Below are 13,605 nucleotides of genomic sequence, written 5' to 3'. Positions count from 1 at the left end.
AGGAAACTTAATACTGTGCAGCAGATTTGTCTGAGCAACCAGCTGAAATTTTAGCAGTATTTGGCTATGATGATATATTTATCAAATCTCATTTGGAGATCAGAAACTCTGGATGGTTCATGATATATTTCTGTCTGCAAAATCCTCTGCATTAGATACTACGGGAATATTTCATCCATAGAATTACTGTTTTTCATATTAATGAGTTATAAATGAGAGCTTAATTACTACTAATTGCTTGAAAATCCACTGTCGGTGATTATAATCACTAATGATTAGATTGTTAAACATTCATCTTTGTCTATCTTTAGCAAACTTAATGAGAAATTATGGATCAGATCCTCAGTTTCTGATTCTACTGCTACGTGCCAGTGGAAGAGAGCCTGTGCTCCCCACGGCGTTACCCCCGGCACTGACACAGGGGCTGAGTGGGAGACAGCAAATAATGCAAAGGGAATATATTGCACTCCTGCAATCCACAGCCCACAGAATTGTCTCCAGAGTCCATTTATGCTGGTGTAACTGAATCTTTTAGTCCAAATCTTCTATTACAAAGCCTAACTACCCTTGATCTTCCTTGTTTTGCTATCAGAATGATGGGCTGATACCTTGAAGGCACCTAATAACTTCTTGCAGTTACAAGCGCAGTGCGGGCTCACACATAGATTCATCCGCCTCTGTATGAATTCAGTTGGCATTAAGTAATAACTGTTAGGCTTCTGGTGGGCATTGAAAATGTGTCAAACTGCTTTGTTAGGCACTTGGCCACATTCATACAGCTGGTGACCACAGCTACTTTCCCCAGAATGGCCAGCAGTAGAGTAAGTGTACTTCAGACAGATCAAAGTTATCTGGTCCAACATAATTTTGCCTTTCAACTGTTCTTTTAGTATGTATTTAATTATGCATTTTTAAAATAACACACTTGCAAAATGATACCAATTGGAATGACAGGTTTCCTTCTGGATAGACATTAAGGATTTGGCTTTTATTCGTGTATTTTACTGAAGTTTGTGTTCCTCTTTATTGCAGGACTGTACTTAAAGTATTTATTTGCTCTGTGACAACATTGTCCTTTACTTTAAGCAGCTCTTCACACCTTTGGTGTCTATTCTTCAACAAGGCTCAACTCCCACCCTTATTTAGGATGTGTCAGATAGCCATTAGCAGATACGGCTGAAACCAATTCAGAGGGTATTGCAGGTATCTTTTCTCTTTCATTATTTAAGGTTAACTCCTCTACCACAGTGTGCACGATGAACCACTTGAGATCTCTTCATCCACTTCCAAGAAAAATCACCCAGTTTACATTTTAAATAACCTCTGCCTCAGAATTTAAGTTAAATGGATGACTTGTATGGAGGTAGATGATGGCACTATCCTTTCCACTGGCTCGGCCGAGAGTGCTGCATCATCCAACAAGGCAGGAGACATGTAGTCGCAGTAATTTCTTAAACCACCTCAGTGATGCTTTCAAGAGAACATCTTTCCAGAGCAATAATTTCTTATCTTCCTGCTCTTCATTAGAGCCCTTTTCTGTATCTCTGTCAGATTGAATTGACTTTTTTGAATAGGAAGAGACTGCTAAGTAATAATCCAGATGCAGTCTTAAGAGCATCTGCACAGTGGCATCTCGGGTAAAATGTATCTTGGAAAGACTGAGAGAAATAAAAAAATGGAATGCTGCACATGTTCTATATACATAATTCTCTCTGTAGTTCTACGTAGAATATGTATATACAGTTCTGTGTATCTACGTATATACAGAACTACATATAAAAATTAAGGATCCTAATTGTGTAATTCATGTAAGTACATGCTTGTAAATTTACAGAATGAGGAATCCCAGTGAGTTGCATGAAATTAGTGTGTATTCTGTAATTAACAATTTTTGCTAAATGGAGCTATGGATAAGAAAACTTAAGTGAATATTAATCACTATTTGTACTGAAAATCAGTTTGACAAACAAAAAAGTATTAATATAAAATACCTGACCATGAACACAATTAGAAAAGATTCTCTCCCGCTGTTATACGCAAGTTTCAAAACTCGGTTTACTACTTGTGTTCTCATTTTGAATATATTTTATATTGTAAGAAACTCATAGTCAGAATAAGATAAAAATACATGTGAAAGCTTAGTATAAATTAAGAAAACATTTAAAGCTGTGCAGAAAACCACACAGCTGCTTTCTCACACCACCCCCCCAGTGGGAGGGGGAAGAGAATCAGAAGGGCAAAAGTAAGAAAACTTGTGGGTTAAGAACATAATGATAATGATAATAATAATAATATTAATAATAATAACAATAACAATAACAACAATAATAATAATAATAATAATAATGTAATGAAAAGGTGTCCTGGTTTCAGCTGGGATAGAGTTAAATTTCTTCGTAGTAGCTAGTACAAGGCTATGTTTTGGATTTGTGCTAAAAACAGTGTTGATAATATGGAGATGTTTTAGTTGTTGCTCAGTAGTGCTTACATAGGCCAAGGACTTTTTCAGCTTCCCATGCTCTGCTGAGTGCACAAGGAGCTGGGAGGGGACACGGCTGGGACAGCCGACCCCAACTGACCCAAGGGATATCCCACACCAAATGACACCATGCTCAGCATATAAAGCTGGGGGAAGAAGAAGGAAGGGGGGATGTTTGGAGTTATGGCGTTTGTCTTCCCAACTGATGGTTACGTGTGATGGAGCCCGGCTTTCCTGGAGATGGCTGAGCACCTGCCTGCCCATGGGAAGGAGTGAATGAATTCCTTGTTTTGCTTTGCTTGTGTGAGCAGCTTTTGCTTTACCTGTTAAACTGTCTTTATCTCAACCCAGGAGCTGCCTCACTTTTACTCTTCTGATTCTCTCCCCCGTCCCACCAGCGGGGAGTGAGCGAGCGGCTGCGTGGTGCTTGGTTGCTGACTGGGGCTAAACCACAACAAAAGGAGAACAACGAGAGAAAGAGAGAGAGAGAAACAAAACTGAGTTAAAAAACAAGTGACACAACCACTCACCACCCACTGGCTGCTGCTCAGCTCGGCCCCAAGCAGTGTTCTCTGCCCCCTGGCCAACTCCCCCCAGTTTATATGTTGGTCGTGATGTCGTATGGTATGCAATATCCCTTTGGACAGTTTGGGTCAGCTGTCCTGGCTGTGCCCCCTCCCATCCCAGCATCTTGTGCACATGGCAGAGCTTGGGAAGCTGAAAAAGTCCTTGACTATTGTAAGTCCTAGTTAGCAACAACTGAAACATCTCCCCATTATCAACATTATTCTCATACTAAATCCAAAACACAGCTCTATACCAGGTACTAGGAAGAAAATTAGCACTATCCCAGCAGAAACCAGGCCAAGTATCAATGAAAAATGTTGTCGGTGAAAGACATAAACTGAAACAAAATCGTTATGCTACACATATCCGGCTAGATACTTAGGGATGAATCCTGTCTCTAGCAACTCCTAGTTAAGAGTTTTGACCTCTTGAATCAAAATAAAAAAAATAACACCTACTAAATTTAAGCAGTTTTACTGAGAATTAGAGACTTTCTGTAGGAATATATGGGTGCTGATCAGCCTGAGAAACTGGACAGAAGTGTTCAACGGTCTTCTGTAACAGATTTTCATCAGCATGTACAAGAGTCCAGATTTGTGTATTACTTTCTTCAGGTCAGTCCTGCAAAAATGTAGCATTATAGTCCCACCTTTCAATCAATATTATTAATAATTTTAAATTACTAAAGCTATACAGATACATGTTTTCATTTGATAATAATGGTAACACTGTTGATTAATAAAAAGCATTATGACTTGGTATTTTGTATGAAATTCAGACTAGAGGCTAAATGAGATGGTAGTGGTGGTCCCAGTCAGTAAGCAGGCTTTTGGAGGCAAGTCTGCAAATACTGACGTAACTATTTTTTTTGGTTTGTTCAGTTTCAGCAGGACCGGTTCCCTGAGCTAGCTCTCTGCATAACCACCTAAATCCTAGGGCCAGAAAATGAGTGGAAGTGGAGGTGGAACAGGGAGAGTGAGACTCTCTCTTTGAGGCAATATGGATTTATGTTGTGCAGAACTGTCCCTGGGAGGGACTGCAGCCTGAACCATCCATGCTCCTAGAGAGTCAGGAGATAGCTATGTTGTCAGCAAGGACTGAACTGAAAACAACTTGTTTAAAGACTGATCCCTCATTTTAGGATTCTTGATCAACTCAAAGCCAAATTTCAGGTTTGTTCAGAAGTAGACCATAAAAGACGAAAATTCTGAATATCACTAAGAACTGCTTCCAAAGCATTTTATTTCAGCTCCCACGTAGACTATAGAAATGTGAACTGAGACTCCTTGCAGTTATTACATTTAACTTTTTTCTGAAACTTTGCCTATCTGTATGCAGAGGAATCTGCCCCAACAGATTCCATGGTTTCAAGAGCTAGAAAAAAGTATTTCACTCTGTTGGGAAGTGTATGCCTTGGTACAATGCTTTAAAACATACCTATTATTCCAAGTTAAGATCTTTTTTAACAAGCAAAGCAGCTGACTGAATTAGTAATTAGCTTTTGCCCACATATATCCAAATCCAGTAACATTTCATATTATTATTATGCCTTGGCAAAACTGTGATACAGGTGAGTTTAAAAACAAGACTTTACGCAAATTGTTACACAAACCCATAAATGAGAACCAGCTGCATCTTTTTCTTCTTCTCTTTTCCTAATTCCATTCAGGATAGTTTTGGTCCACTAATTTACAATATATATCTATAGATCTGAAATTCAGGCCAAGCTACAATGATTGTGCATGCACGTGTATATATATAAAAATCTGACTGTTAAAAATAAATCACACTTGATTCACTCAAGCTTATTTAACATTTCACCCAGCTCAGACTATGGAGGGAGAGTATCACTTTAGCTTTCATAACCCTGCATGCAGTTGTCGTATTTATCCCGGTAATGCAACATGCAATGTTTATGCATAATACAGCTTAAACTGTAATCTGAATGTATCACTGTGCATTTTTAGAGTGCTGTCTGCAAAGCTTCAACTGGAGCAGACTCCACTCATTCCTGTAAGCTGTGTTCTCTATTAACATAAATGAGTTATGAGTACAATTTCATGTTGATTTGCCTTTAACATTTGTTTTCCAGGTGCGAAGAGAGGATGGATGCAACACCTCCAGACCCCTCCTGTGACTGAGCTGCTGCCGCCTCACAGGATGCACCTTGATGCTGCCCCATCCAACCATTAGAGACACGGCGGGCTCGTCTGTGTGCCTGTAAGGGAGGCGGCTAGAATTAAACTAACAAATACCACAACCACCGACGCACCCATGTCTTCCTTCTGACTCTATGCCCCAGGTCTAGGCCTGACTCCTCGACACCAGCACCGGTCTCCTCCAAAGCGACACAAGGTTCCCTACGTTAACCATAACATCCTCCTCTCCCTGAGGGAACGGCTGCAAGCGGCTTCTAAGACAAGACTCCAAAGACACCTATGCCCAGGGACATGGCTATACAGGGTTTTCCCTGTGCGATAAGGCACTGCCTCAACCCTCGGACCCCTCCACTGCTGCAGCACGCACAGCAACGTCCCCTCACAACCGCACCACCCTCCCCGCCCTTTCCCGCGCTGCGTGGCGCACACTCCGGGCAGCTTCACGTCGCTAGGGCGCATGCGTGCGGTCTCTGCGCCTGCGCACCGAGCGGGGGAGGGGGCTGGGTGATGGTGCGCGCATGTGCAGGCGGCGGCGGCGGGAGCGGCGCGCGGACGGGGTGTGTGTGGGAAGCCGGGGTGACGCGGCGCAGGGCACCGAGCGGGGTCCGGGCTCGGTCCGGGGAGGGGGGCGGCGGGCGGCGGGCGGCGGGCGGCCGACTGGGTTCTGGCACTCGGGTGGAGGGGAGCGTGGTGAAGCGGCAGACCTGCGCCTGCGGCGTTCCGGTCGGGAACCGGTGCAGGGCCGCCCGCGGGGGTGAGAGGGGCCCGGGCTCCCGGCCGCCTCCCGACCGGCCCGCCGCGGCAGAGCCGCCCCCTGGGCCGAGGCCGGCCCGCCGTCTCGCAGGGGCGCGGCTCGGCTGAAGGAGCCCGTATCCCGGGCTTCGCCGAGCGGCTCCGCTCTGCAGAGGCCGGCGGTCGTCAGGGTCGCCAGGCCCTCAGCCCGGCGGTGACTTTGTTGGGCCTGAGGGGAAGCAGGACGGGGTGAGTCCCTTCAGTTCTGTCAGCTTTCCTGATAAAAGTCTAGAAGGATATGCCAAGTGTAGGTATTTTAGGACCAATGAACTGAGAAGTTCTCCTAAATCATCAAATCCAGCTGTGAAATCTAACTTGTTATGTTTTTGGTATCCTCACCTGGTCTCAGCTGGAAAGTAAGTGATTTTTGTCCCTCCTCATCTGGCAGGAATCACACGTACAACCTCTGAACAACTTTCCCTGGTCAGGAACATCCTGAATTCAGGCTTTGGCTGATGCTAGTCCTCGTGTCAGCATTGCCATTTAATCTTAAACGAATAGTTCCATGAACACATTGCTCTAAAGATCCTTCTGTGATCTTTAGGATGGGATCTCGTTGAAGTTTAAGACACTGAGATGTAGCCAGTAGAGATGTAAGTTTTCATCCAGTGGCGTGTAAGTTGGCATGTGCTAGGGTGTTCAAGAAGCAAACAGGAGTGGCAGCTACAGTGTGATCAACAGGTGATTCATGCTTTTCTGGAGTGCAGCTGGGCAGCAGAGTGGAGAAGCTCAAGTACCTTATGGCTTTAGATATGTGTAAGACACTGAGTCAAGCGCAGTTCACATGTAGTCAGTGGAGCAAAACAACTGTCTTTTTCTTAAATCCATGCAAACTTTTCAGCCATTTCTAAAACTTTTCCTCCTTGTTTGTCCTCTGTTGTGGACGCTAATTATTTTTTCTTTTCATCGTTGATCTTTATTCCTAGTTAGTTTTTAGAGAGCAACCGTAGTCAAGGTGCTCGATTTTTTTTGTATCTTCATTCCATTTTGAATAGATGTCTGAATAGATGCAGGGGACAGCTGATCGTGCTGATCTGATAAAATGGGCCAAGGCTATTTGTGTGCTTGTCTGTATGGGAAATAATTTGTCAGATACATATGATTATGCATTTGATTTTTCAATAGCTGCATTACTTCGATTTTTCATACTATGTGAGTGACTTGTATATTTTTCTGTAGTCCTTGTTAGGTGTGATACAATTACTTACAGATATGTGTAATTTGAAATGTTGAATTTAATTGTGCTGGCATTACTTCTGTTATTGAGGTTATCCTTTTTTTCCTCATTAATTCCACTTGTTTTTCTATTGATGATTCTACAATCCCAATTTTTACTTCAGAAAACACGAGGCAAAGTGTAAAAAAAAAATAAATTCTTTCTCCATATGTATTTATAGAAATACTTAATAGAGACTGGTCCCAAAATGAACTCTGTTATAAAGTATTTCCATAAATACATTTGTATTTATGAACCTCTACGTAGCCCAATAGCTCCCGTCAGTGCAACACAATATTGCTTTTTTTCTTCAGAACCGTTTGTTTTCCATTTTCCATCCTATTTTTGATCTCCTCTGCTAACCTAATCTTTTCTCATGTGGCATGGTACTTATGTCCAGCATAACATTTTTGGCTGTAAATACTTAATAAACCGCTCCAAACACATTTAAATATTATCTTTGTCTCTAACTTACAGATATTCCTATCTGCTGGCAAAATATCTTTATTGTGTTACCTGAGTTTCCAAACTTTCTTTTTGGCTGTGAAGTTATGTTACATTTGACAAAGTCAGAATCCAGCTCGTGAGGTCACTTCAGTTCTCTTTCTGCATGTTGTCCTTATCACTGCAGACAAATGTACCACCTTTCCAGCAGTTTTAGAAGTTGAAGACAAAGTAGTATCTTTGACTGAGGTGTTTTTCTATATTCTATCAGTAAAATCCAGCCTTCCCAGTGTTTGGGCAATCAAGAGCCCCAGTCTTTCTTGACTAGTCCTTGTCTAAAAGGTAGACTGTAATTAATATTACAGCTTTATCTAACTGATTTGGGCTCTTACTATTTTTATCTAGTATTTCCAGTCTTTACCATCAGCTGGATTTTCTTCGTATGTCTCTGCTGCGTTTAAGCTGGGGTGAGTGTTCCTGTTAACGTATTTTGTCATCCTCATCTTTCCTTATGCCCTACCTCTTCTCTGTGACTTGTAAATCCTGGTTTATTGGCTGTCCAGGGAGGTGATGATCTGTGACTAATCTACTTTCCTCGTTTTATTCCCTTGCTAGTTTCAGATTTAGATAAAACCAGAACTGAATATGTATTTATGCTGTTAACTAAACTATGGCAATTCTTTGCTGTATTGATTTGCTCATACTCTGGATGCCTTTCCATTTTTATTTGGTTTTTTTTTAATTCTGTCTGGTGTGAAAATGTCTGTATAATGCCTTACGTAGTAAAGTTCAATCTTGATGAAGTCTTTTAAGTCTATCAGAATTATACAGCATCACAGAGTGGTAGGGGTTGGAAGGGACCTCTGGAGATCATGTCTTCCAACCCCCCTGCTTGAGCCGGCACACCCAGAGCAGGGGGCACAGGAATGCATCCACATGGGTTTTGAATGTCTCCAGGGAAGGAGACTCCACAACCTCTCTGGGCAGCCTGTTCCACTGCTCTGTTACCCTCACAAGAAAGAAGTTTTTTCTTATATTGAGGTGGAACTTCCTGTGTTCCAACTTATGCCCATTGCCCCTTGTCCTGTCATTGGGCACTGTTGAAAAGAGCCTAGTCCCATCATCCTGACACCCACCCTTTAGATATTTATAGGTATTTATGAAATCCCCCTCAGTCTTCTCTTCGCCAGGCCGAACAAACCCAGGTCTCTCAGCCTTTCCTCATATGGGAGATGCTTGAGTCCCCTGATCATCTTGGTAGCTCTCTGCTGAACTTACTCTAGGAGTTCCAAATCCTTCTTTAAACTGGGGGGCCCAAAACTGGACACAGTGATCCAAATGTGGTCTCACCAGTGCAGAATAGAGGGGGAGGGTAACCACTCTCAATCTGCTGGCCACAATCCTTTTAATGCACACCAGGACACCGTTGGCCGCCTTGGCCACAAGGGCACACTGCTGGCCCATGGTTGGCTTGCTGTCCACCAGCACTCCCAGATCCTTCTCAACAGAGCCGCTTTCCAGTAGTTCAGCCCCCAACCTGTACTGGTGCATGGGGTTGTTCCTCCCCGGGTGCAGGACCTTGCACTTGCCATTAACCTGATCTAAAATGTCTGTTTAGATTTTATGTCAATTACTGATAATTTTCCTCCTTTATGTATATGATAGCAAATGATAATTACAATTCTTTATCTTCCAGATCATTTGTCTCTGCACCTCAAATGGGATGTTCATGTTTAGGTGACTAACTACAGGAACATCAAAATGCCTAATCTTGAACACCCAGCGTACCCAGCAGCCACACTGCTTCAGCTGGAAAGTTTGGTGCCTTGTCGAGAATCCCAAGTGTCCATGTTGCTGTCAATATTTGGGGAGGTAGTGCTTTTTTATATTGTACATTTGAATAAAATGAAGATAATTTGCTGCCTCAGAGGAGAGAGTAGAAACTTAAGGGCATTTTTGTGATCTTGTTACGAACATACTTTGTCTCTTTGGTGTTTTTTTTTTTGTTTGTTTGGGATTTGGTTTTGGGTTTGTTTGTTTGTTTGTTTTGGGCTTTTTGTTACCCATCTTTAATGTTACTGTTTGGCAGATAGTTTCTAGTAAGCTTGAAGGTTGAAAGGTCTCTTGCAGCTGGAAGGGCCCAAACAAACTTCCAGCTATTTGTGCCTTGCTGTCTCTGAAGCCTGATTTTTCTATAATGCTGTACCATCTTTGCCAGTTAGTACCAGCAAGGGAGCCTTTCTTCTTCCCTAGTCTAAAATTCTGCAGTATTTTTTTTTTCAGTGGCAGTGTAGAAATTATGTTTGGTTTTGACCTGTTAATCTAATACCTGCGTGCTTGAATTCTAAGTATGTGAAATGGGCCTGATTCTTAGTAATTCTGTTGCTGGCCATAAGATTTGGAAATCACTGGCTTTTTAACTGATTCTGTTACTGCTTGGCAAAGCTGTGGTAAAAAGTAATGGAGATCTTTGTCTGCAAACTTAAAAGCGGTTTATATATCCATTTATATTCAGTTAACAAAATGGAAGTTAATATCTGTTTCTGGTTCTGCCTTTAATTATAGATAATAACAATTACATTAGAATACAGCATTTAAGAGTTAGGTATTTATTGCAAGCATAGTGGCAACAAGTCTTAAAAAATAGATACTTAAATTGTTGTTAAATATGCAGGTTAGAGTATCCGCATATCTTGCACAAGAGTGCCTTCATCTTGGATGAATTGAGTATTACTGTTTTTCACAAAAAGTGTTTGTCAAATTTATTTTTGTATTCATTTTTTAAGTTAGTGTACAAGATTCTTAGAAATGAGAAAACACAAAAATAAATATCTGTTCAGAATGAAACAAAAAGAACAAGTTAATTATTTTCCTTGTATCTTAAAAAAATATGCATGCAATATAAGGCATCAGTCCCATGAAATAAGTAGAGGTGTTGTATCAAATATTGCTTTGTGAGAGAAGAGTGATCTCCATTACCATCTCTTCCACCAAACCATTTAATTCTTTTCAGTTTGGTGCTAAAGAAAAGCAAAGCAGTTTGTAGCATTTGCTGAGGTTAGGACAGTGTAAAGCTTGGAATTTGTGCTTGCCAAGATTTTGTTTCAGTTAGTTAACTAATTTGAATTAAGAGCGCACTGCTTTTTTCTCTTGGTGTGTATTTTTGTTGTTTGCTTGTTTTGGAGTTTTTTGTTTGGTTTTTTCCCATGGAAAAAGTATCCTCATGTTACAGCAGTTTCACTGGTGACTATATGTGATGCTTGATTCTTGGGACTTATCTTTCCAGCATTTCAGTGAAGATGAAACATAAAACTTCATCATGTTGATTCCATAATAATTGGTGTATTTTATATTTAATGCTTCAATTTAAAAGATAACTTTTCTTTTGGAGGAAAACTTCATTGATAAATCTTTTATCGATTGAATGAAAAAAAAAGAATTGAAACAGCAACAACTTTTTTTTCCCCTTAGCGTCAGCAATTTAGTTTTCCATCCATCTTTATCTATGGACATACATCTAGTGGAAAGACTTATGTGATGCAAACTCTTCTAAACACCTTAGAGGTAAGAATATTCACAGTGGATACTGAATTTAGAATTTATTTGTAACAGATGGTCCCTCAGACTAGCTCCTGCTTTCTCAAAATGGTGTGTTTCCTCAGCCATTTCTGCCTTCTTGATTCTTCTCCGCTTACTGTGTGATGAACACAGTGCTCTTCTCACTAGTGCACTTAGGATAAAATGAAGTCATACATACTGAGATATAATATATAAATCATAATAACTTTTCTAAGAAAGTTTAAAACAGAAAAAAAGGAGCTAAATTTTGTTCAGCTCGTTCCCTTGACTCAATCTGAAATAGCTCCAGTGACAAGTAAGTACTCGATAATTCCAGTTCAATCTGAGAGTCACTTACACAATGCCTTTTTAAAATATCGTTGTAATTATCCTATAAACTAATTTTACTTTTTTATGAAAAGAGTGAGAGAATATATGAAAAACAGTGAGAAGAGATTGCAGTAGTGGAATTTTGGTTTGTTTGTTTTGTGTTAACAAACTCATCTTAATTAAATTCAAATGGATGTGTATGATCTATTTAAATGTTAGCCTAAGAGCTTAAACTTAGCACATTTGTTAAAAGCATTTAAAGCAAACATACAAGCTATACGTGTTTGCTGAAAAAAAAAAAGTAAGTCTGAAATGGTGAAAATCACTGAATGAATCTCTGAATACCAGGCAGCTGCCATTCTTTCTGATACCCATAGTTGTTTTTGCAGAATGAAGGTGAATAGTGTATTCGTTGCAGTAAATTTGGTTAGTTCTGATCAGCCCTCCTATAGAAGCAGGAGAATCTAAAATGTTGAAAAATAAATAATGTAGAAGTTCTGAAATGTTGGAACAATGTTGCATAGAAACAATAGATTTAATTCCTGGATGATAAACAATTATTCTTTTGCTTAATGAATCAGCTCTAAATGGGAAAAGTGTACTGATAGCCCGTTATAGTATTATATTTTTAGAACCTGCTTGAAAATATGAATTTTGTGCAATTTCATTTATTCTAGACCCTCTGAACACAGCTTGATATGCATCATAAGTTAAAAACCTGAAGAAACAGGATGCCATTCACAGTTTCTAATGTAATAAAATTGATTCTCCATGTGCGTTTGCTTTTACTAAGCTTGGCATTGCCAGGTCTTTTGCTGGTGGGATGGATCTTACTCTCCCATGCCAGTACTGTTGCTGTTTCCTCCTGTATGAGCTTCACTTTCAGAAATGTTAGGACTGTACGTTCTTTTTCAGCTTCGCCATCTAACAGAAACTTTCTTTGGATTCCTGTCCTTAGAAAACAGTGTAGAAGTAAATAAGCAGGAGGTCAAGGAGGACCGGTAAGACAGATGTTGGAAAACATGAAGTGGAAACTACCAAGAATTCATTGTACAGTTTTGAATTTGGAGCCCTATGTTCCTAGGAAGCTGGGCCTACAAACTCTCTTCCCCTCAGTTGTTAAGGAAGAAAACTACTTTAATGCTGCCCACTGGGGCATAAGTTATATCCTTGATGGTTAATACTGGAGTTGCTATGTGTTACTAACCTGCAGTAGGAACTTTGTCATGACCAGACTTATTTCAATTGCAAGGGCTGCAGGCAGAGAAACCTACTCTTTAAACATCATGTGAGAATCTGAACTACACAGAAGTAATGGGTCATTGTGGCTGAATGCATGTTTCTTACCAAATAGTTTTCTTGAATAATGGTGTAGAGAGGTATGGCCTTAAGTCCATTTCAGTCCTTCTCTGGTCAGTGCTAGCAGAAGACCTCTAACACTAGGTTCTTGCTGCTTCTGTGGCCCTTCTTTTTCTGTTAGCAAATGTGTATATTCATGCTAGTTTTACTCCTTGTCCTAATTTTTCCCAAAACATGTTTTAAAGTCCTCTTGAGTTGGAGGGTGTCATCACAGAAATTTCCATGTAAACCTATTAATGCTGGTGTTTTTGTCAGTCATGTTCTTCAGGGATTTAAATCCAATGACAGGTACCTCCTTCATGCCTAAACCATAAATTTCCATGTGTGTTCTCATAGCTCTGATAATTTTGGCTTGTCCAGAGTGCACTTATCGCATATCTGCAGGACTGGGTTTTATGCAAAAACCCCTTCATTAAAAATTCTGCAGAGGGAGAATAGTGGAAAACAGCGGTCATGATCCTCTTCCATGCAGTAGCCTTTTGTGCAATGCTCCTAACACTGTCCTATCTGCTGCCCACTGGCAGCATATCCAAAGATGCGGCCAGACCCTGGAAAGGAATAGGATTAAAGCAGCAACTGTTTCTACAGAACTTCCCATTGCCAAGTATAGGCGTTTCCTGCATAATGTGGTGTTGTGAATTGCATCTGAGGCACCCAGCTTTCCTTCTGCTATGGAAGTGCAGAACTTTGAATAGGTGCTT

General features: G+C 40.7%; 1 protein-coding gene across 8 annotated transcripts in view; it reads left to right on the top strand.

The window, feature by feature from the left end:
• Positions 1 to 5,686: 5,686 nt before the first annotated feature.
• ORC5 (origin recognition complex subunit 5) overlaps positions 5,687 to 13,605 on the top strand; it is a 93,697-nt gene continuing 85,778 nt past the window's right edge. For 5 of the 8 annotated variants that reach the window (XM_064444580.1, XM_064444570.1, XM_064444562.1 and 2 more), the window contains exons 1-3: positions 5,687 to 5,762; positions 9,354 to 9,529; positions 11,129 to 11,221. In XM_064444580.1, coding sequence (XP_064300650.1) covers positions 9,419 to 9,529; positions 11,129 to 11,221 — 204 coding nt within the window. In that variant the 5' untranslated portion in view covers positions 5,687 to 5,762; positions 9,354 to 9,418. Of the gene's footprint in view, positions 5,782 to 5,825; positions 6,187 to 8,055; positions 8,125 to 9,353; positions 9,530 to 11,128; positions 11,222 to 13,605 lie in introns of those variants that run through there. The other 3 variants (XM_064444527.1, XM_064444536.1, XM_064444544.1) reach the window with 3 other exon arrangements.

This window comes from Phalacrocorax carbo, chromosome 1 (genome assembly GCF_963921805.1).
Source record: "Phalacrocorax carbo chromosome 1, bPhaCar2.1, whole genome shotgun sequence".
Lineage (NCBI taxonomy): Eukaryota > Metazoa > Chordata > Aves > Suliformes > Phalacrocoracidae > Phalacrocorax > Phalacrocorax carbo.
This window is presented reverse-complemented; position numbering and strand designations above follow the sequence as displayed.